This window comes from Raphanus sativus, chromosome 9, assembly GCF_000801105.2.
Source record: "Raphanus sativus cultivar WK10039 chromosome 9, ASM80110v3, whole genome shotgun sequence".
Taxonomy (NCBI): Eukaryota; Viridiplantae; Streptophyta; class Magnoliopsida; order Brassicales; family Brassicaceae; genus Raphanus; species Raphanus sativus.
Genome location: NC_079519.1, coordinates 32,323,553 through 32,344,132, shown reverse-complemented (window position 1 = coordinate 32,344,132; position 20,580 = coordinate 32,323,553). Strand labels below are relative to the sequence as shown.

Below are 20,580 nucleotides of genomic sequence, written 5' to 3'. Positions count from 1 at the left end.
AAGCGGGACTTGGTTTCAAAACAAAAAAAAACGATATCCGAGAAAAACAACATGTACCTAAATTGATAGATAATGTTCATGTCTAACTGATTTTATAAACTAATAAAAAACTATCTCTATGTGTTTGGTTAAATTAAGTTAAATAGAAAGAATTTTTTTATCGAGATAGCTATGAAGTCAAACGTAAAAGTAGAAAGTATTCTTTGTTGAAATAAATAGAGATAGCTATGAAGTCTTGTGGTCCTTCCTCCTATCTTGAGCGCAATGTGTCATAGTTATGGTCCTTTTAATGGATGCTTATGCCTTCTCGTATGAGCAAGACTGGCTAGTTGTTCTTGACTTTTTCTCTAACTTAGAAACTTAAATTTATATTCATTTCCTTCAAAAATCCAAATTAGGAAAAAAAAAGTTTCACGATCTCTTACATATTATATCACCTCTTTTGGAAATAAAAAGGTTTGACCAAATAAAAAATTAGAATGCCTTTAAATTAAAGAATCAGAATACCATTCATTTTCGAAAGTAGTCTATTCACTTTTCTATTATCCATATCTTTTCCATACCGATTGTTGAGATCTGATTCCGTTCGAACATGTCGTTTCAGTAAATCTTCACAAATAATAAATTCATGTGCACGTCTTGGTAAAATTTGTAACAAGCATATAGCTATAGTCTGCAAAATTTAACGGGAGCAAGTTAAGCAAGAAGCCAAGAAGAAGATATCAAGCAATAGCAGCCACTCCGAGAAATCAGTGTCATGATTCAGAAGCAGTTTATAAATTTGAAGTGAATATCGTTGGAATTAAGGTGTATATATATATTTAATTGTTTTTATTAAAACATATCAAAATAATAAATTAATTAACAATAAAATATGACTTATATTTACTATTAAGTGATATAAATTAATTTATTAATTAATTCATCTTCTATGATTCCCGAAAAAATTCAGTTTGGATTTAGATTGTATCAATTATCCGAACAAATTCTATATTTTTAAAATCGAAAATTGAGAACTAGAATCAAACTGAGAACCAAAATGACGTGGTGGCTTCATCATTCTGGTTCTCAATTTTTCGGTTTTAGAGATATAGAATCCATTCACATAATTGATAAGATTTATACCATACCTAAACCTTTTTAGTTCGGTTTAATTCGGTTTTTCAGTTCCGATGTCCATGCATATGCATTAGGGATGTGCACTTCGGTTATTTTATCGGTTCGGTTCAAATTTGGTTCGGTTTGATTATTTTGGTTCTAGAAATTTTCAAGTTGAAGCTAACCATATTTAGTTTGGTTCAGTTCGGTTTCAGTTAGATTTGTATTCGATTCGGTTTGTGTTTTGGTTCGTTTTAATCGAATTTTCTTAGTTTAGTTATTTTAAGAGAAATCATGTTTTGAAACATTAACGAATGGTCATGAAATCATCATGTTGGTAAAATTTAAAAAAAAATTATGTGAATTAAATCCAATATAGAACTAAATCAATAATTTCTTTGTGTTTAAACGTAAAACCAAACATAAAACCAAACAGTAAAATGTAATCTAATATTATCGTTGAACCTAATATAAATACTATAGGTAATAGGAGTGGCACTTCGGTTATTTTATGGATTCGGTTTGGTTAATTCGGTTCTAAAATTTTTCCAACCGAAGGAAACCATAATTAGCTAGTTTGGTTCGGTTTGACTCGGTTTGGTTCGGTTTGACTCGGTTCTGTTCTTTTGTTTTCTCACCCCTAATAAGCATAGTACCCATATGTGGGCCCAACAAAGAAAAAAGGTGGCCTATAGAGTTGATTATAGTTTTTTCCTCAAAATCATAAGAGTTGATTATAGTTAGGATGCGGCGCATTAGCAAAAAGAAAAACACAAAAAGCCCTAAACTCCGCCGTCTAATGAAGCTATATCCGTCTCAGCCTTGTTCATCCAGCAAATTTATTTAGATTATCACCAAATATTTATCTTTGTTAATTAATTACAATACTTCTGTTTATCCAAAAAAAACACTACCGATAATGTTGTTCCATTTTATGATTTTAGTTTAAGATAGGCTTTAAGGTTTGGAGGTTTGTCGGCCGGCACTGGTTTCGTGTTGGTGAAGCTTCCTATCAATACTGCGGCAAATTTTCGACCAGCTTCAGAAAAGCGTTTTAAGTAAGCTTAATTCATACACCACACACAAGTTCTTCAACGAAACGACAGAGGTCAGTTTCTTTGAATGTTTTAGGTGTTTTTAAATTTTGATCTCCACGACTCAAAACCAACTCGTATTTTTTGTTGTTGTTCAACTTAAATTTTGGTCTTCTGACAGCAAAAGAGTTGCCAAGAGCATGAGCATTGAAGACCTTGAGAATGCTGACAGGATCAGCCAGTTGCCTGAAGCTTTGATCCTGCTGATTTTGTGTCTACTTCCTGTGAAAGTTGCCATAGCCACAAGTCTCTTGTCTAAGCAATGGAAATATCTTTGGAAGTTGATGCCTAAACTCAAGTTTGACTATTTGGATCACAAACGTCAACTCGGGACGTTTTCAAGTAATGCTGTTATGACTTTGCTTTCACACATGGCTCCGGTCTTACAGAGTTTGTATCTCATTGTTCATCTAGAAAGATGTAATGCAAAGGATACAGGGATCTTGCTTGGAATTGCATTGGGTCTCCATGTGCATGAGCTGGTTCTAGAAGTTAGATCTAGGGAAGTGTTCAAATTTCCTAGTTGCTTGTTTAACGTTAATAAACTAGTGACCTTGAAACTCAGGTATAAAATTCATATGGATGTACCTTCTCCGGTTTGTTTCAAAACCCTTAGAAATCTGCACCTTCACTATGTGGAATATAAGGACCATAATTCAGTTATTAACCTTTTGGATGGTTGTCCTAATCTCAAAACTTTGACTGTGCATAGATATTCACATAGCAGTGTGAAGACGTTCACTATATCAGTGCCAGCTTTAGACAGGCTATCAATTTATAATAGCAATGGGGGACAACTAGATTGGGGCTATGTGATAAATACTCCTTCTCTGAAGCTCTTAAAGATTAAAGGGATTTGTGGTCTTGGGTTTTGTCTAATTGAGAATGTTATGGAGCTGGTGGAGGCAAGTATTATTGATGTCTCTAGTATATCCAACGAGAACCTTCTAGGGTCTCTAGCTTCAGTAAAACGTCTTTCATTGAGAATATCTCCCTTGAAGGTAGATTTTCTTGCAATTGATTAAGTTTCTTGTTGTCATTAAATTACTTCTTACTAATACTATTAATGCTTCATGCATAGATTACTTTTCCTACCGGTAGCATCTTCGATCAGCTGGTGTATTTGGAGCTACATGCATATAAAGAAGCATGGTGGAATCTACTTACCCTTATGCTTGATAGGTCTCCTAAACTGAAAATCCTCAAGCTCATAAACGTAAATAATATTTCATCTATTAGCAATTTTTCCAAAATCGGTTTTAGGTTTGTTGATATAATAATAACGCAACGTTGTCTTTCCTCCCACATTGGTCTCATCAGCGGTGGCATTGTGAAAAAGATTATGTGGGTCGCGGGGAATGGAAACAACCGGAGAATCTTCCTAAATGTTTTTGGTTTCATCTTGAGACATTCATATGGAAAGGTTACAAATGGCAACGAGAAGATGAGAAACAAGTGGCGAAATACGTTCTAGAGAACGCAATTAATTTGAAGAGAGCAATTTTCTCCTCAAAACGTATCAAGCATAAAGAGAGAGTAGAGGTGTTCAAGGATTTAAAAAGTGTGGCCAGGGCTTCAAATTTATGCCAGATTATATTCAAATGAAGAATACATATTAGGGTAGTTTTGTAACTTGTATGGTAGCTTCAGTTCAGCAGATTTACTAGATTTTGACATGCACCGATTTTGACTTTTTATCTAATTTTTTAATCTAATGAAACACATATATTTGATTTTAATTTCAGTGCATATTTGTAGGATTGGTTTAATTTTATTCTCTGGTAACAATTTAAAATGTGTAATAATTTTATCATCTAAAATATTATAGTAGTATATACTATATTTTACTAAATTTTTATAGATTATTTTGATTTATTTTATGTGTTTTCTATTTTTATACAGAGTTAAAATATACTTGTAAAAATAAAAATTTAATATATTTTATTTTTAGGTTAGATGATAATATCATATAATTCTTGCTTAGATGATAATATTATATATATAACATTAATTGATTTTAATTTTAATTTTTTCACATGTTTGTTTAACATTAGATTATACATATAGAATATATAATATCACTGTCTTAGTTTTCGTTTCAAATTAATTTTGTATATAATTTTAATTTTTTTCATCAACTTAAAATATATATATACATAAATTAGATTTGAAAACGAAAAAATAAAGATAATGATATTTTAATATATTTTATGAAATTATTTAATTATCTATAGAATATAAACTAAAAATAGTTTACAACATTTTGTACAATATATATATATATATAGAACTAAACTTAAAAGATATATTATTAATTATTTATTTTTGAAATAATTATTAAAATTGATTTTACAATATTAACCTTAGAGCATCCGTGATGTAACTCTTGAATACCTCATGATTAAAAAATGGAAAATAGTTGAAAACCAAAAGAGAGAATATATGAGTCTTCTCATAAAGAGAATTTGGCCATATATTCTTTTTGCTAAAAATTTGTCCTTTTAAAACTATTTCTACACTTACTCAACAACTATTGATCTAAATATTTTTGTGGTATTAAAAATTGTTAATTTTTTATATAATTTTTGAGAGATTCACATGGGTTTGCACAATATATATATATATTGGTGTTTGTTACTTTTTTAACTACAATGTGTACTTTTTTTGTATCAAACAATGTGTACTGTTGTTAGTTTATAATTGTAATTAAACTTATGATTATATACAATGCTGGCCCTGATTTTACATGGGGCGTAAGCTAAAAAGTAGATTTCAAAAAGGATACTCGAACCCCTCAACCGTGTCATATTCCCTATGCATAATCAACTCTTCTAAAGGATAATTTGAAAAATGGCTAAATATTATGTGTATATGGAAGGCCACAAGCACATCCTTGGCTTATTTGCCCTTAGGGCGAGCTCTGATTACATATATAGTACAGCTATTTCATATATCCAAACACAAAAAGAAAATACTGCATGCATGTGAAGTTTCTAACCGAGTACATGTTATAGTGTTTCTGATTTTCAAACTGGTTTTTATAAACATTGAAGATCTAAGACATTTTTTCCGCTCTGCAGTTACTTAACGCAACCTTTTAGACATGCAAATTTTGTGTGTGCTTTTTCTTTGGTAGATACCACCTTGTTTTCTTCTGATATGTTCTTGTTCCGTGGCAGATCATCAACGACGTCTACACATATAATAATCAAATGTAGTTTAGTTTCTACCGCACAAAACAGAACTACATACTATAGGAAACATATTAGTAAATAACGAACTTAACTGCCATCATTAGGATCACGTGGGAAAACACAATAAATACGAAAACTAGGAGATGGTGAAAGTTTTTGCTCGTCTCCTTTCTCTTCTTGTGCATTTTGACGTTCGTCTTCCTCCTCCTTACATGCCTTTTCACCACCGGTTTTGGACCTTTTGCTATGTGTAGACAATTCTGGATCTAATATGATGCTCTCAGAAATTTCACTATCTTTACCGATCGATCCTCGGCGAGTTATAAGTTTATAGTCTCCTCCTTCATTTGTCTCAGGCCTTGAAACAACACAACCCATGTTGTTGTAAAAGCCGGAGCATAGGTAAAAAATAATAGTTGATGAGGAAAAAAAAAGCTAAAGGAAGATTACATCCATTGACACTAGGGGAAAGAAAGCCAAATGGTTTTTCTTTTTTACCCAACACAATAAAAGAACCACATATTTCAGGGGAGATTCTTATCCTTTGAATTGTCTCTTAACTATAATAGGAAAAATTAAAGAAAAACTTTCTTTTTTAGCAAAGTTTGTTATATCTTCCAAATCATTTCATACCAAGACCATTAATTCTTCATCATTATAAGGTAGATTTCAGTGTTAAAAAAAAATATAGGTTTCAGTAAGAAGAGCAGAAGTTTATCAAGTTTTTTGCTCTAGTTAAGGAATTTGAGCCAGAACAATGTTAGATACCTAGCATATCTACTATGGTTCAGATGAGTAAAATAGAGCAGCACACCATCGTATAAACCAAGACCTAGAATCTATTGATTTGGGCTTGGCTTGCGGATATCCGGGTCAGTTACGTAAGAACCATTAGTTTCAGAAGGTTGCAAGCGCTGGCAGAGCCAGCCACATCTTTCACAAGGGTCATCTATTTCATCCATATATTATAGGGTTCATATATGTTAATTTTCTAACATTTCATCAAATTTAATTCTTAAAATACATATAACAACTTTTGTTTATAGAAATTCATATGGGTCAATTGACCACCCTAAATACATGTAGCTTTGCCACTGATTCGAAGTAAATCGTGTATAGTAATTTTGTACATCTATTCTATTAATTCTGCAGTTTGCCCTATTGATAAAAGTTGTGTCCATTTTTAAATTTTATAACTCCCTTTTAATACACTTTAATATACATTGTTTAACTTTAGATAACTGCTGTTATTGGATTATACACCTTTAGTTTTTTTTTGACGTAAAAAAATGGTAACTGTCTGATCGCCGTCATGACTCCGCTGCTCTGCATTCACGGACAGAGAGCTTGGCTGCATCGATGGTGAGAATCGAGAAGCTCCGGAATCGTGCTTTGATCGATTGAAGCTTTGCGGTCATGGTTTCGAACCGAGGCTGATGAATCGAGCAGTACGTCTCCTACATCTCTTTTCCAAGTGGTCGCTGCAAGCTTTGCGGACCAAAAGCGTGAAGCTTGGATCGAGGAACTCAAAGCGAACAAGCCACACTTCTGCTTATCGGTCGATTCGTAGTCTCGGGGAAGAGGGAGAGCGAGCTTCAGCCGAGAAGACCACGTCGAGCACTCCGTCTTCACCGCAGAGAGCGCTCTGCAACTCTCGATCTGGCTGTGGCCGATTTCTGCATTTTTGCACACTTAGTCCCTGAGCTTTTGACAGTTTACGGTTTGACCCCAATACTTCCATTTGTTGCAGAAATGTCCTCGAATTTGTCCCATAATTATTGATTCTGCATAGACACTAAATCTAAAATCTACTTTTAAATATATAAACTATCATGTAATGTATACACACTAAATTTACTTTTAAATATATAAACTATCATGTAATATATAACTACCAATTAATAAAATAAATATATGAAAACAAAGCATGAAAATTTAATTAAAAACATATAATTTCATCTATTTAATTACTATTTGATTTTAAAAAAAAATTGTAACTATACTTTGTTTTTTTAAATGTAATATTTGTTTACGAATAAAGTACAAATTTAATGTGTGAAAAGACTATGACACAAGTGTATTTTACTCGGGATGGGTACGGGTTGGTAGATTTTGGATTACGGGTATCCGTCAACCGGAAAAGTATTTAAAAGTAAATAAAAGAAAGAAAAGTAAAGACTTTTTAAAATATGGTAATTAAAAAAATTTAAAAATTATTATAAAAATTATTTTAATATTTTTATAATAATTATTTTAAAAAATTATAACCCGCGGATAACCGAAAAATTAAATGAGGTGGTGCTGGTACAAATTATTTGTTTACGGGTTGTGCGGGTCGCTTTTTTGACCAAAACAAAATTGAAATTCGCGGGTTGCGGGTTCGACCAGATCAATTTTTAAATTACTATTATTTAATAAAATATATTTTGTTAAGATTTATACACAAATATGATTATAAAGAAAAACAAATATAATCACAAAAAACAGAAATATGAAAATTAAATTAAAACCAAAAAATATACCCGCCCTTTAAAGGGCGGGTCAGAATCTAGTTGGGGTATAAAACATCAGGACCCGTTCGGATGTTGGAGTCAATTGGGGTATAAAACATCAGAACCGTATTAACATAAGATTATTTATATTTTTTAATAATAAGTTATACATGTTTATTAGTGTTCAAAAAATTGCTAGTGGCTAATTATGCATTTTATAGGATATTATTAATTATCCATATAGCTAGACCAATTTTTTCGAACTCCTAGTCCGTTCTGAAAAACCATTATAGAAAAATCGTTTAGTTTAGACGGGATTTGTGGTCAAGTAATAAGATAAAGAACTCGGATGTTACCACATTTCAGATTCAATTCATTTGTCATATGAAGTTAAGTCATATTTTACTAATCACTCTATACGAATATGGGCTAATAATTTTCGATCCATTTGAATATTCGGAAAATAATATATTTGTCTGTTGTACCTTTTATCCGGGGATTAGGTCTGTATATTAAATAGATCCATGTTTAATTTTTTTTTTTAAAAAGATAGTTCAGTTTATGTCTGATTTGCTACATAGGTCAGTTACTGTTTGGTATTATGTTCTGGTTTTAAATCCCAGCGACTATTACTGACGGGGAAGTTTGTTTGGTTTTGGGATAAAAATAAGAATCAAACCGGTCCGGTCAATAAAAAGTCAATAATTTCTGTTTACGTAGCCGTTTAACCGTATTTTAAAAAACGACGAAAACAAAATTGTTTTGAAAAACAGAGCCTTTAATGAATGAGAGAAGAGAGAGAGAGAGAGAGAGAGAGAGAGAGAGAGAGAGAGAGAGAGAGAGAGAGAGAGAGAGAGAGAGAGAGAGAGAGAGAGAGAGAGAGAGAGAGAGAGAGAGAGAGAGAGAGAGAGAGAGAGAGAGAGAGAGAGAGAGAGAGAGAGAGAGAGAGAGAGAGAGAGAGCAATCGGTGCATTAATGGCGAAAAACAAATGCCATTGATTGTTTTTATTTCATCTTCTTATCCTCTCTCCCTCCTCTACATTTATTGACTCACTTTCACTCTCTGATGACTCTGTTATTTTCCTCTGTTCTACGTGCAATACAGAGCATTGAAGTGATGTCAGACCGTCAAATTTCAAAAAAGAAAAAAAAAGACCAGGAACACGACAAATATACAGATCCTTAACATGGGTTTATCTAAAGATACGACCTTTTAATCATGGGTTCCGTCAAGATTTTGATTCTGATCCCAGTGCGCTTGGAGCAGAAGGAAGACTAAGTGATGTGTTTGATTGGATTAGGTTTTGGTGGAGGAGCTGAGCAAACTGGGATCACTGATCTAATATTAACAGCTGGAGCGAGCTTCTGAAACATTTCAGGAAAGGGCAAGAGCTTGCTGTAACAGTTTCTCTCCATTGATGAAGACGATATTGAGTTAGTAATAGGCAAAGGAAACGACTTGGATATCATCATCTCTGTCTTTGAGTCATCTATGCTCTCTTTTATCCCTGCATGTTCTTCAAACTTCGATGGCCGGAACCTCGGTGGTAGTGTTTGGTGGTGTTTCATTGATGATGAAGGTTCATTGGTGTACGGGTTGATCAATCTGAGCTTCTCAGACATCAAGTCTCCTGTGGTTGTTTTGTCTTTTGTTCTTCTTCTTGACTGATTAGGCTCCCTTCTTCTCACTTCTTTGGGTCTAAACCTTGAGAGGACTCTTGCAACTACCTCTCTTTCTTTCTCTTCACCTCTCTTCTCTACCGGAGAGTCCAAGCTTGGCACTGTGTGGCAAGAGTGTGACATGTGGAGACATTAACAACATTAAAGAGTTATCAAGTAACAAACTGATTTTAAAAAGTTTTTAGTATTAGTTTCACTTCTTCTCAAGGAGAACCAAGCTGCATTTGCTGCATTCTTCTCAGCTTGCTTCTTGGTCTTTGCTGACTCTCCACTAAAACTCATTCCAGCAAGCTTCACAGTGCAAGAGAACGTTGGGATGTGACCAGGTCCTGATCTCACACTTGTGTAAACCGGTAGATCAAGACCAGCTCTATGCGCTGTCTCTTGAAGCAGGTTCTTGTAGATCCCTGTCTCATCCTTTGAGAGAACAAATCAAACGGGTACACAAAAAACACTGTGAGACGTTGAATAGTGAATGTTCTGAGGAAAAGATACTTACAAGAACTCTAGCAGTTAGAGACTTTGAAGGGCCCTTCGAAGAGAGAGCAATGAGAGCAACTTCAGCAGCTGAGTGTTCAGCTTGTCTGAGTGTGGAACAGTAAGTAGGGCTTTCAAATATTTCACCGTTGAAGTTTACACAAGCTTTGAATCTTGGAGCATGATCTGGTCCTTCTCTTGTGCAAGTATATGATGGGAGGTTGAAACAGCTTCTCTGTGCTAGCTCTTGCAGCTGATTCTTGTACATTTCTTTGTGATAAAGGCAAAGAGAGATTGAGAAGAAGAGGGAAAGAGTAATAGAAAACACAACTTTATCCCTAAAGTTGTTTATTTAAGATTTGGTGTCTCTTTATAAATGAACAGAAGAGCTTGTCTCTCTCTCTCATGTAATGGAGTTAAGTCTCTGCAGTGGAGAGAGAGAGGGCATTGAAGTTAAAAGTGAAATTAGATGCCAGAGAGATAATAAAGATGAAAAGAATCTTTACAGAGGTTTTAGAGCAGCTCTCTCTCACATGGTGGCTCCATCACAAATAAACGTTCCTAATAAAGAGGCTACTAAATGATAATAGTGACATCTCAATTGAACTATGGTCCATGCTATTTGTATAATATGTACATATATATCTGTGTCTATATAACACATGCAAATCTTATTGTCTCGCTTTAAAGATCCTGTCTTTATGATCTGATGTTTGTTTGAACGCTTAGACTTTTTTTTCATTTTCATGAAAAAATAATTTAAACTCCATGATTCATTTGGACATTTTCTCTGAGTATTTAAAACACTCTTCTTATCCAACCTTGTCTTATCTAATTCAGTTTCAGCTTCTTGATGATAACAGAAACTTTTTGTATATATTTTTTTTTGTTTTACTGTAAAACATATCTCTGGTTAAACCATAAATGTATGAACACAACTAAAAAATAACTGTCTGAAAAATCCAGAATAAAGCTCACTCATAAAAACTAGTAAAACAACACACCAATTCAACCTTTTGCTTAATACAACAAACCCAACACAAACACTTTGCACATCCATCACAAAAAGCATTTCCTCTAAACCCTGCATTCACCATCACTGAACTTCATCTCTGTTCTGTCTCTCTTCCGTACTAAACCGTGTGTATCTCTGACTAGGTAGGCCGGTTCTCAGCCGCTAGACCGCTTCCACTGCTGCTTCCTCCACCGTTCTGGTTCTGTTGTTCCACTACTCTGGCTGCTAAGGCCATAACTTCTGGCGACATATCCCAGCTTCCGCTTTTCCTTCCCCAGCTTGACCGCCTCACACCATGCCTATCACTCTGTTCATCAACTGTTGTCCTAACGTCCGGAGACAGCTCACCTAACTCACCGTCCCTGTCCCTAACATGTAACCGTTCATCGTTACCATTTTTGGCGTCGCCATGTTCTTCTGAACCCATGTCTGCCCAAACAGCTTTCCTCCCCATTTCAATGTCATCATTGTTGGCTTTACCCATGTTTGGACTCATAAACCCACCTGCCACAGATCTAGGAGGCAACGGAGGTTCTTCACCATGTACCATAGCTCTAAAGTCGTTCTTCGAAGGAGGGATTGCTGAACAAAATGTTTCTTTGAAGTTATCAACCACTCCCTTGTTATGTGGGTTGCTTCTCCGATCATATCTGTATCGAAAATTCTCATATGTAGTCTGCAAATGAAAAAGGGAAAACAAAAAGATTAGGTGATTAAGAGGATTGAATTGGTAGGGGCAAATAATAATATATATAACCTGGTTTGTGCTGATGAGATAAAGATGGAAAGCTGTTAAGCCAGCAACAAACCACATGGCTATGAATGTGTAGATTATCAGAACAATGGAGGCAGGAGTTTTCAGCATTGCCTTCCAGATGGTTGTATGCTCTGATTCAGTGATCTTCCTTATGTAAACCCAGCAGAAGGCAAACACGTATATACAGAGAAGTGTCGTGGAGAAGACAAACATGAAGAAGAATCTGTAGTTCCTCTACAACAACAAAAAAAAAACATTAGAACATGAGATTGGTGTGTTTTTTATTTAAAAAGTATGGTTTATGACTTACCAGCCCTATACATTGGCCAACCCAAGGGCAATGATGGTCAAACTTCTCAACGCAGTTGTTGCAGATAGAGCAATGAGAACAGCGAGGCGGCCTATAGAGCATGCAAGTGTCACAGTACTTGACCTTAAACGTAATCCCATTAAGCTCAACTTCCTTAATCCGAGGAAGCCGGAGCTGAGGAGTCTGGCCAGCTCCTGCATCCATGTTGTTGGTATCAAGGGGTTCAGGCTCTGGAGGATGAAGATTTCTCGGGATGATTCCTGGGTCTCTTCCGGATGTAAGCAGCAGAAGAATTATATCCTGAGGATACAATACAACAAGCATTTTATATCATTAAAAACATGGCTGCAAAAAAAATGCAAAAAGAGAAAAGTAAAACTTACATAAATGGTGAAGACGACGGCGACAGCTAGGATAGATACTCCCCAGTAATCAGAGAAGTCATCCATAAGGTTCCTGGCGACAAAGATGCAGAAAAATGTAACGGGGATGGCAATGAGGCATATTGTCAGCGCCAATGATCTAACGTCTGGTCCAAATACAAATCTTCCCTGTAGAAAGAATATCTGAAAAGAAAAGAAAAAAAGAAATCAGGAAGAAAAAAAACTCATCATGTCCCCTTGGAGCTACTTGCCAATAAGAAGAATCAAAACATGTCAGCAGTGTATCATAGAAGCCGTGAAAGAAGAATTAGAAGTAGTGTTTTGACATGTAAAGAGAAGAAGCCAAGGGATAAAAATAAGTTTTCTTGGTATCATTCCACTATAGAAAATGATACAAGTGTACAGTCATCTAAAATGAGAAGTATGTTCCCTACAAATAGACATGAGCTATATATATAAGGGACCTTAAATTCTGAAACTGTTTATCCAAAGTAATTCAATCTATCAAACTAGACAGTGGCAAAATCATGTATTAAGATAAAAGTTAAAATGCCATTGCTGAGCTTAAAAAAAAACGATTTAAAAGGGTAATCAAATCAAAAAGCTTATGCAACCAAAAGGGGAAACCTTTGAAAACGAACCATCAATATACCTAGAATTTTCGAAAAGAATTACTTGTTCAAATCACTACACGTAACCAAGGTTCCAATCTGAACTAGACTGAAACTGAGACAAGAGCTAAACTGAGTCCAATTTTACAGGTAAATAGAAATAGCAAAGAAGCAAGTAATCAACACTAGAAAGAGTGAAGTAGGTCAAGAAGAACAGAACAGAATAAATAAAAGATTGAGAAGTCACATATTAGAAGAAGAAGAAGAAGAAAAAGCTCACATTACTGCCTTTCCAAGATTGATAAACCCTTAGATCACTTTTGGTTCCAGAATCGGATCGCTCAGGCGGAGGCACTACATACATATCTCCTCTCTACCAAGGAGCTGTGAGCTTCAAAATGGGAGCGCACAAAGAAGAAGAAGGGTATCAGGTAAGGAGGAATAAAAGTATCCGGCCAATGGATACTTCAGATTCCCGGCGAAGTAAGCCGACAAAGGAACACGAGTAAGCCAGCGAAAAACAAGGGTTTTTTTTTTGCCCCCCAGTTCTAATGGTGGGCCGTTCCCTCCCCCCCCCCCCCCCCCCCCCTCACTCTTTTTCCTTTTTCTTTAATATATTTTTTAAAACATGAAATAAAGACATTGTGACTGTCATCGACTGTCACCGTCGTTTTAGTCTTCCTTATTTTGACAGCCGAATAAGTATTATCAGCTTTTACCCAAATGATTGTTAATCTATTTGATTAGCAGTAATTCATTTGTTTCCCTTATTTTATCACACGATCTGAACATGCAGCATCTTATCACAGCAAACTAGCTATGCTCTGTCGTTTCATACATGTATAAATCACACTGATATTATAGAGGCTTAGTGTTGGAACTGATTTTGTTAATCGGCTAACTTTTTGAGTTTTTTCAACCTTTTTGTTTATATAAACGAGGCACACAACTAGAAATTATAATTCATTACTTTTTCTTTTCATTGACTCTGTTAGTATCTAGCATTAGTTGTTGATGTGCCTCTTATATTAGATTTTATGATCAAGACTTGCAATTAATACGAGAAACAAAGCTGAGAAAGGAGATGTCGGAACCAGAAGCCACTTCGGTGAGCAAAACATTCAAGCATCCACGGTTGATGGTATTTCATGGAGCATAGAAGAATATACTACTACTAAGGAAAGAGAGGTAATGATTGTTGTTGTATCTGTTAGCGTTACAAACTTAATCGTCAAATCAATCTTCATGAATTCTGAATTCTAAACATGAAGTTATGGTGTTGAAGAAAACATGTGGCAAATGTATACATGAGAACTCTCACCGAAGCAAGACAAACTATTGAGGAGATACTGAAACGCTTGGTTAAGGTTAGTTGTTTTTCATTTTCAATCTTACACTCCTTAGTTTGGATAGTTTGTAGATCGTTCCAACTCTTTTTCACTCGTAAATACAGTTTCAGATATTTTATTAATTGATAGCCTACTCCAACTTTGCCGCGTCTTTATATGAAACTTAACTTCTATGTAGATTGGCCATGTGAAGAAAAATATAGCTCCTATTTTAGCTAAATATATTTTTCAGTGTGAGTGGAGAAATGTCTAATGAGCGGAGGGCAACAAACGCAGATCGCATAATGAGCGGAGAATCGCCAAAATAACCTTTGATGTTGACTTTTGTGAAGTAGCAGCTTGGTCCATATGACTCTTCAATTTTTATTACAGAATCCTTTGTCTGGCTTCGAAACTCTTTTAAGCATGACTCGCATATTATATGTGATTCTCTTTTAACTTTCCATTTATATAATATATATGATAGCTAACTTGCGACCCTGGAGGAGACACTGTATGACAGCATCCGAGAAAGTGTGGGAAGACATGGACAAAACCTAATGGTAACTAAGAAGAAAGGATTTGCAGAAGATAAGGAAGATTTTGTTAAGCTAGATGGGCTTCACACTTAAAACCAATTGGTGATAAGTGGATTGACCTATCTATCTTATATACTAGTGAATATTAGTTCCAACTTCCGATGTGGGACACTTTGTGTCTAATACGCTTCTTCGAGATGATGACTCTTTGAGCGTCAATCTCGGAATTTATGGGCAAGGATCGATGGGCCAGCTTTGGGCACGGATCGATGTGGATCGGGTTGGACTTTGTGGATCGTGGGCTCTGATACCATGTTAAGCTAGATGGGCTTCACACTTAAAACCAATTGGTGATAAGTGGATTGACCTATCTATCTTATATACTAGTGAATATTAGTTCCAACTTCCGATGTGGGACACTTTGTGTCTAATAGATTTCACAAGGTACTCAAGTGTTCAACCTCTATACATTTATACATCGTCATGGAAAAATTTAGCTTGCGTCTTTTGTGTTCTGACTGACAAGTTTGGATGAACGTGTGGTCTAATTTTTGCTTCGACTTACCCCTTATGTCTTCTGGTACTGTATGCCCAATGATTAAGGCTTGGTTGCTAAACATATATTCAATCGTTTTTTAAGGTAATGAGTTACCGAAATTGATGAGGTAAGTTACAAAGAGCTTTTTTATTAACTTCCAATCCAACCCCATTAATTCTAGCAAAGTTTTTGGAGACGGAGTGGTAAGGAGACCTGTTCAAAGGCTTACAAGGGTAATGGATTTACGGCCCCACCTCTCCAGATGCAACATGGGTGCGATTAGGTTGAAGCATTGGCTGCGGGAACCTGCCACACTCAAAATCCTAACCGTCCATGATCGTAGTAGAAATACAAGAAATTACACGCAGTGCGATCAAGAGAACAACAAGAACACACCTCTCACGTTGCAGCATCCTCATTTGTAGCTCCACACTTTGTTTTTTTTTTGTAAACCATTTATTGAGTGTTGGTTTTGGGTTTTGTTCCCATTAACTTTGGGGATCTGTTATAATTTTTTGTAACAAGAAACAAAAATAATCATGTGAACGTTATGATTCGACCAGCTAATTACGACTCAAAACTTGACATTGTTAATTCTTTTTTGACTTTTGTCATTAGAATGGCCAACATGAGCATGTAATAATAGAGATTATATTTCTCTTTCTAGACCATTGAAAATTAGTCTTCAATCACTATATTACCATGGTTGGTTTGCAAATATTTATTTATATAAAAATAAAATGTTAAATTTTGAATTGTAAATTTTTTTTTTATTTTTATAAAATCACATTTTAGTGTAGATCTTATATAAAAATTATCTATGGAGGTTTTGAATATATATATGAGATATTTTGCTTAAAAACTCAATAAAATAATTGTGAAAATGTTAAGGATATTTGAATTACTCTTATTTTTTTTTGTTTAAAGTATGGAAATTTGTCAATCAAAAATATAGATGCTAACTGTCATGGCCTAAGGTTTGTTCTATAAGGGGAATCAGTTATCAAACCATTATTGTAAGCATCGTCAACCCATTGTAAACATCATTAACTCATATATATCTTGAGAAACCATATATATTCTCTAATCTACTATAAATAAGAACTTGGATATTTTTTGTAAAATATTTATTGATTATAAAGCCAAAACATATTTTTATCATTATGATTAACAATTTATTTTCATACGAAACCAAATATGGAAAATACAGGATCATATGGTTTATAATTAAATTTTAATTAAATTTTTATTCATTTCGCATTCTCACATTATTGCTAACCATCCCATATATATTTTGAATATTTAAAGTATAACAAATTTGATCTTAAAAAGAGATTTATATTAATATAACAATCATATTATATATATTAAAGACATAAACATTTGTCTAATAACCCGGACGTAACCTAGGAAAATCTATAATTACAATAATGTTTGTTATTTTGGCTCCGTGGAGCTTAAAAACCTTTAAAGTGAGTTGTAATGATGAGGGTTATAAGCATACATTGAAACGGGTTGGTATTGGTTTAAAGGCCATAAAAAGTTAAAAGGCTTTTGAAGCATTTTAGGCCCATGGCAAAAAAAAATCAACACATCGAAATATTTTCTCAACTGAGAAAAATAGGTTAATGCAATTTTTATTTTACTCTTTAAATAATCAATAAACATATATAGTTATATGACCACATCTATCATATAAATAGTTTTCTAGAAAAATGTATTTGTCGATGGTATTTGATACGATGGATGAACATATCAGTTATTCAAAATTATTAAGTATTAACATTTTAACAGCTCATCATATATATATTGTTGATTGAAAAATAATATACCATTATATTTTTTTAAAAAATCTATCTTAATCCAAAACATATTCTTTTAAAAAATGATGGCTATATTTTATTTACTAACACATAAAGCATGCTTGAAAATGTTAATGTTAAAAATGGAAATATTTAAAAAAGATTTGAACATATCAGTTATTCAAAATGTTAACATTTTAACAGCTCATCATCACACACACACACACATATATATATATATATATATATATATTTCTTTTGTTAACTGAAAAACAATATACCATTATATTTAAAAAGATATATCTTTATCCAGAAAAAATATTCTTTTAAAGAATGATGACTATATTTTATTTACTAACACATAAAGCATGTTTGAAAATGTTAATATTAAAATGTAATATTTAAAAAGATTTGAACATATCAGTTATTCAAAATTATTAACATTTTAACAGCTCATCATCACATATATATGTATATATATATATATATTTCTTTTGTTGACTGAAAATAATATAACATTACATTTAAAAAAATCTATCTTAATCCAGAAAAAAATGATGACAAAAAAAAATCCAGAAAAAATGATGACAAAAAAAAATCCAGAAAAAATATTCTTTTAAAGAATGATGACTATATTTTATTTACTAACACATAAAGCATGTTTGAAAATGTTAATGTTAAAAATGGAAATATTTAAAAAGATTTGAACATATAAGTTATTCAAAATGATTAACATTTTAACAGCTCATCATCATCATCATCATCATCATCATCATCATCATCATCATCATCATCATCATATATATATATATATATTTCTTTTTTTTGACTGAAAAATAATATACCATTATATTTAAAAAATCTATCATAATCCAGAAAAAAATATTCTTTTAAAGAATGTTGACTATATTTTATTTACTAACACATAAAGCATGTTTGAAAATGTTAATGTTAAAAATGAAAATATTTAAAAAGATATGAACATATCAGTTATTTAAAATGATTAACATTTTAACAGCTCATCGTCACATATATAGATATATATATATTTCTTTTGTTGACTGAAAAATAATATACCATTATATTTAAAAAAATCTATCTTAATCCAGAAAAAAATATTCTTTTAAAGAATGATGACTATATTTTATTTACTAACACATAAAGCATGTTTTAAAATGTTAATGTTTAAAATGTAATATTTAAAAAGATTTGAACATATCAGTTATTCAAAATTATTAACATTTTAACAGCTCATCATCACATATATATATATATATTTTTATTTTGTTGACTAAAAAATAATATACCATTATATTTTTAAAAAATCTATCTTAATCCAGAAAAAATATTCTTTTAAAGAATGATGACTATATTTTATTTACTAACACATAAAGCATGTTTAAAAATGTTAATGTTAAAAGTGAAAATATTTAAAAAGATTCGAACATATCAATTATTCAAAATGATTAAAATTTAAAAGCCTATCATACATGTATACTGCCCAATGCCCATGATACATTTATAGCTTTTTCTGTTGATAAAAATAATATACCCAATATTTAGAAACAATCCCTCTATATCCTAAATAAACATTTTATATTATAAAATGATGAGTAAAATCTTAAGAAATTTAAAATATACATATTAATTCTTTTCTAACACATGTATTATATTTAAAATGCTTGTGTTAAGAAATTTAAAATATACATATTAATTTTTTCAAAGGTAAGAAATATATGTAATACATACATGTATTAGATACTACATATTATACATAACTTTAAATTTTATGTAGAATATCTCTAAGTACAATAATTGTCTTCGATAACAATATTGTTTTGTATGCTTATAAAATATAGATTATAGAAAATGATGCTAATTAAAATTATAACATGAACCTAAGGAATGTTGGCCATCGAGTTACTGCTAACAAACTTGCATTTTTATCTTTTCAGATATCAAGTTACATCGTTTGTTAATATTCATTAAACTAAATTTATATTTGTAATGAGAATTTGAACTATAAATTTTGTAAGATTCAAAACATTCATAATGTTCTACTGTACGTAATCATGTGGACTGTTATTTACTACTTCAGATTATATATCTGCTGATGATGTTCCATGAGATGTTACATGAAATACTAAAAGTTTTGTTCAAAAATAAATATTATAAGTTTTGTTCAAAAAATGAACTAAAACTTCACTTGTTTAAATATATTATATGTACCTAGAAATTAGTTAAAGATAAATTTCAATTTTTGTTTCTTTATAAAAAAACAATCTCAAATTATATACATAACATACAATCTAAAATAATAATAATAATATATAAGCATAAATATTATTATTTTTAATATATTAATTTTGGCATATATACATGTATATAAATCTATCTATATATATATGCACATATAATTTCAAGATAGTTAAACATACAATAATAAATAAATATTAAATATTAAATATATCTTTACAATGATTCAAAATAAATAAAAATTTAAGTTAATATTAATTACAAATATTTTTTATAAAAAAATTGCTAAACATGTTTTATTTGTTAACGAGTAAATCAGATCTCTAAATATGTTTCTATAAATAAATATGTATGCAAAATTAAACAAAATAAAACAGATAATAAATAAATAATTATAAATCAATTATTTAATATATTTTCATTAGGATCCAAAGTAAATAAAGATTTGAGCATAAAATTAATCACAACAGTTTTATGTAAAATAATGGTTAAACATGTTTTTTTGTTAATTAATAAATCAGATCTTTCAATATGTGTCTAAAAATAAATTGATTGATGGTGCCTTATTGTATTTCAATTTTTAATGTTGTGTTAATCTTAAATATTATAAAAGTTTATTTATTTATATCAAAAACTGTTTTAAATATAGATTATTCTAGTATTGTATTACCATAAAATAAAAATATAATTATACTGCTGATACGGAGATTGTATTCAAATATTGTTTGACTACGTTAAAATAGTAAAAATATAATAGTTACCTAAAGTTTTTTACAAATTTAATATTGGACTATGTTGGTGGATAAAAATAATGACACGTTTCATTTTTTTATAACGAAAGCATTATATAACTCTTCAGAAATCTATGTTACGATTATAAATCCAAAGAAAACATAGAGAGATTATCATCGTCAAGATCAAGTGAAAGGTAAACTTTATTTTTATTACGTTTAAAACAGTTAAGTGAAAATGTTTTTCTTAAAGATTTGAAAAGAAAAACTTGTTA

At 32.0% G+C, this 20,580-nt stretch overlaps 4 protein-coding genes across 4 annotated transcripts; 1 reads left to right on the top strand and 3 right to left on the bottom strand.

The window, feature by feature from the left end:
• Positions 1-1,838: 1,838 nt before the first annotated feature.
• Positions 1,839-3,907, top strand: LOC108825308 (putative F-box/FBD/LRR-repeat protein At4g13965). The gene is made up of 4 exons (XM_056993724.1): positions 1,839-2,206; positions 2,314-3,193; positions 3,274-3,408; positions 3,513-3,907. The coding sequence occupies exons 2-4, from the start codon at positions 2,333-2,335 to the stop codon at positions 3,795-3,797; spliced, it is 1,281 nt and encodes a 426-aa protein (XP_056849704.1). The 5' UTR covers positions 1,839-2,206; positions 2,314-2,332; the 3' UTR covers positions 3,798-3,907.
• Positions 3,908-4,990: 1,083 nt separating this feature from the next.
• Positions 4,991-5,841, bottom strand: LOC108826722 (uncharacterized). The gene is made up of 2 exons (XM_056994264.1): positions 5,479-5,841; positions 4,991-5,385 (listed from the first exon to the last, which is right to left on the bottom strand). Exons 1-2 carry the CDS (start codon positions 5,762-5,764, stop codon positions 5,273-5,275), a joined length of 399 nt encoding a protein of 132 aa, XP_056850244.1. The 5' UTR covers positions 5,765-5,841; the 3' UTR covers positions 4,991-5,272.
• Positions 5,842-8,850: 3,009 nt separating this feature from the next.
• LOC108827250 (double-stranded RNA-binding protein 3) lies at positions 8,851-10,547 on the bottom strand. Its single transcript, XM_018600613.2, has 3 exons — positions 10,058-10,547; positions 9,756-9,975; positions 8,851-9,659 (listed from the first exon to the last, which is right to left on the bottom strand). The coding sequence occupies exons 1-3, from the start codon at positions 10,301-10,303 to the stop codon at positions 9,154-9,156; spliced, it is 972 nt and encodes a 323-aa protein (XP_018456115.1). The 5' UTR covers positions 10,304-10,547; the 3' UTR covers positions 8,851-9,153.
• Positions 10,548-10,945: 398 nt separating this feature from the next.
• Positions 10,946-13,687, bottom strand: LOC108828622 (probable protein S-acyltransferase 7). The gene is made up of 5 exons (XM_018602367.2): positions 13,392-13,687; positions 12,501-12,683; positions 12,118-12,417; positions 11,808-12,041; positions 10,946-11,726 (listed from the first exon to the last, which is right to left on the bottom strand). Exons 1-5 carry the CDS (start codon positions 13,473-13,475, stop codon positions 11,190-11,192), a joined length of 1,338 nt encoding a protein of 445 aa, XP_018457869.1. The 5' UTR covers positions 13,476-13,687; the 3' UTR covers positions 10,946-11,189.
• Between the last annotated feature and the right edge of the window lie 6,893 nt (positions 13,688-20,580).

Bases quoted from the DNA above. Each gene is read 5' to 3' on its own strand.
- LOC108825308 (XM_056993724.1), top strand. From the start codon at position 2,333: ATGAGCATTGAAGACCTTGAGAATGCTGACAGGATCAGCCAGTTGCCT. The intron at 3,194-3,273 runs GTAGATTTTCTT...CTTCATGCATAG, and splicing joins TGAGAATATCTCCCTTGAAG to ATTACTTTTCCTACCGGTAG. The intron at 3,409-3,512 runs GTAAATAATATT...TGGTCTCATCAG, and splicing joins AAATCCTCAAGCTCATAAAC to CGGTGGCATTGTGAAAAAGA.
- LOC108826722 (XM_056994264.1), bottom strand. From the start codon at position 5,764: ATGGGTTGTGTTGTTTCAAGGCCTGAGACAAATGAAGGAGGAGACTAT. The intron at 5,386-5,478 runs GTTAAGTTCGTT...TTATATGTGTAG, and splicing joins ACGTGATCCTAATGATGGCA to ACGTCGTTGATGATCTGCCA.
- LOC108827250 (XM_018600613.2), bottom strand. From the start codon at position 10,303: ATGTACAAGAATCAGCTGCAAGAGCTAGCACAGAGAAGCTGTTTCAAC. The intron at 9,976-10,057 runs GTAAGTATCTTT...GTTCTCTCAAAG, and splicing joins CTCTAACTGCTAGAGTTCTT to GATGAGACAGGGATCTACAA. The intron at 9,660-9,755 runs GTGAAACTAATA...CTTGCCACACAG, and splicing joins TTGGTTCTCCTTGAGAAGAA to TGCCAAGCTTGGACTCTCCG.
- LOC108828622 (XM_018602367.2), bottom strand. From the start codon at position 13,475: ATGTATGTAGTGCCTCCGCCTGAGCGATCCGATTCTGGAACCAAAAGT. The intron at 12,042-12,117 runs GTAAGTCATAAA...TTGTTGTTGTAG, and splicing joins TTGGCCAATGTATAGGGCTG to AGGAACTACAGATTCTTCTT. The intron at 11,727-11,807 runs GTTATATATATT...TTTCATTTGCAG, and splicing joins ATCTCATCAGCACAAACCAG to ACTACATATGAGAATTTTCG.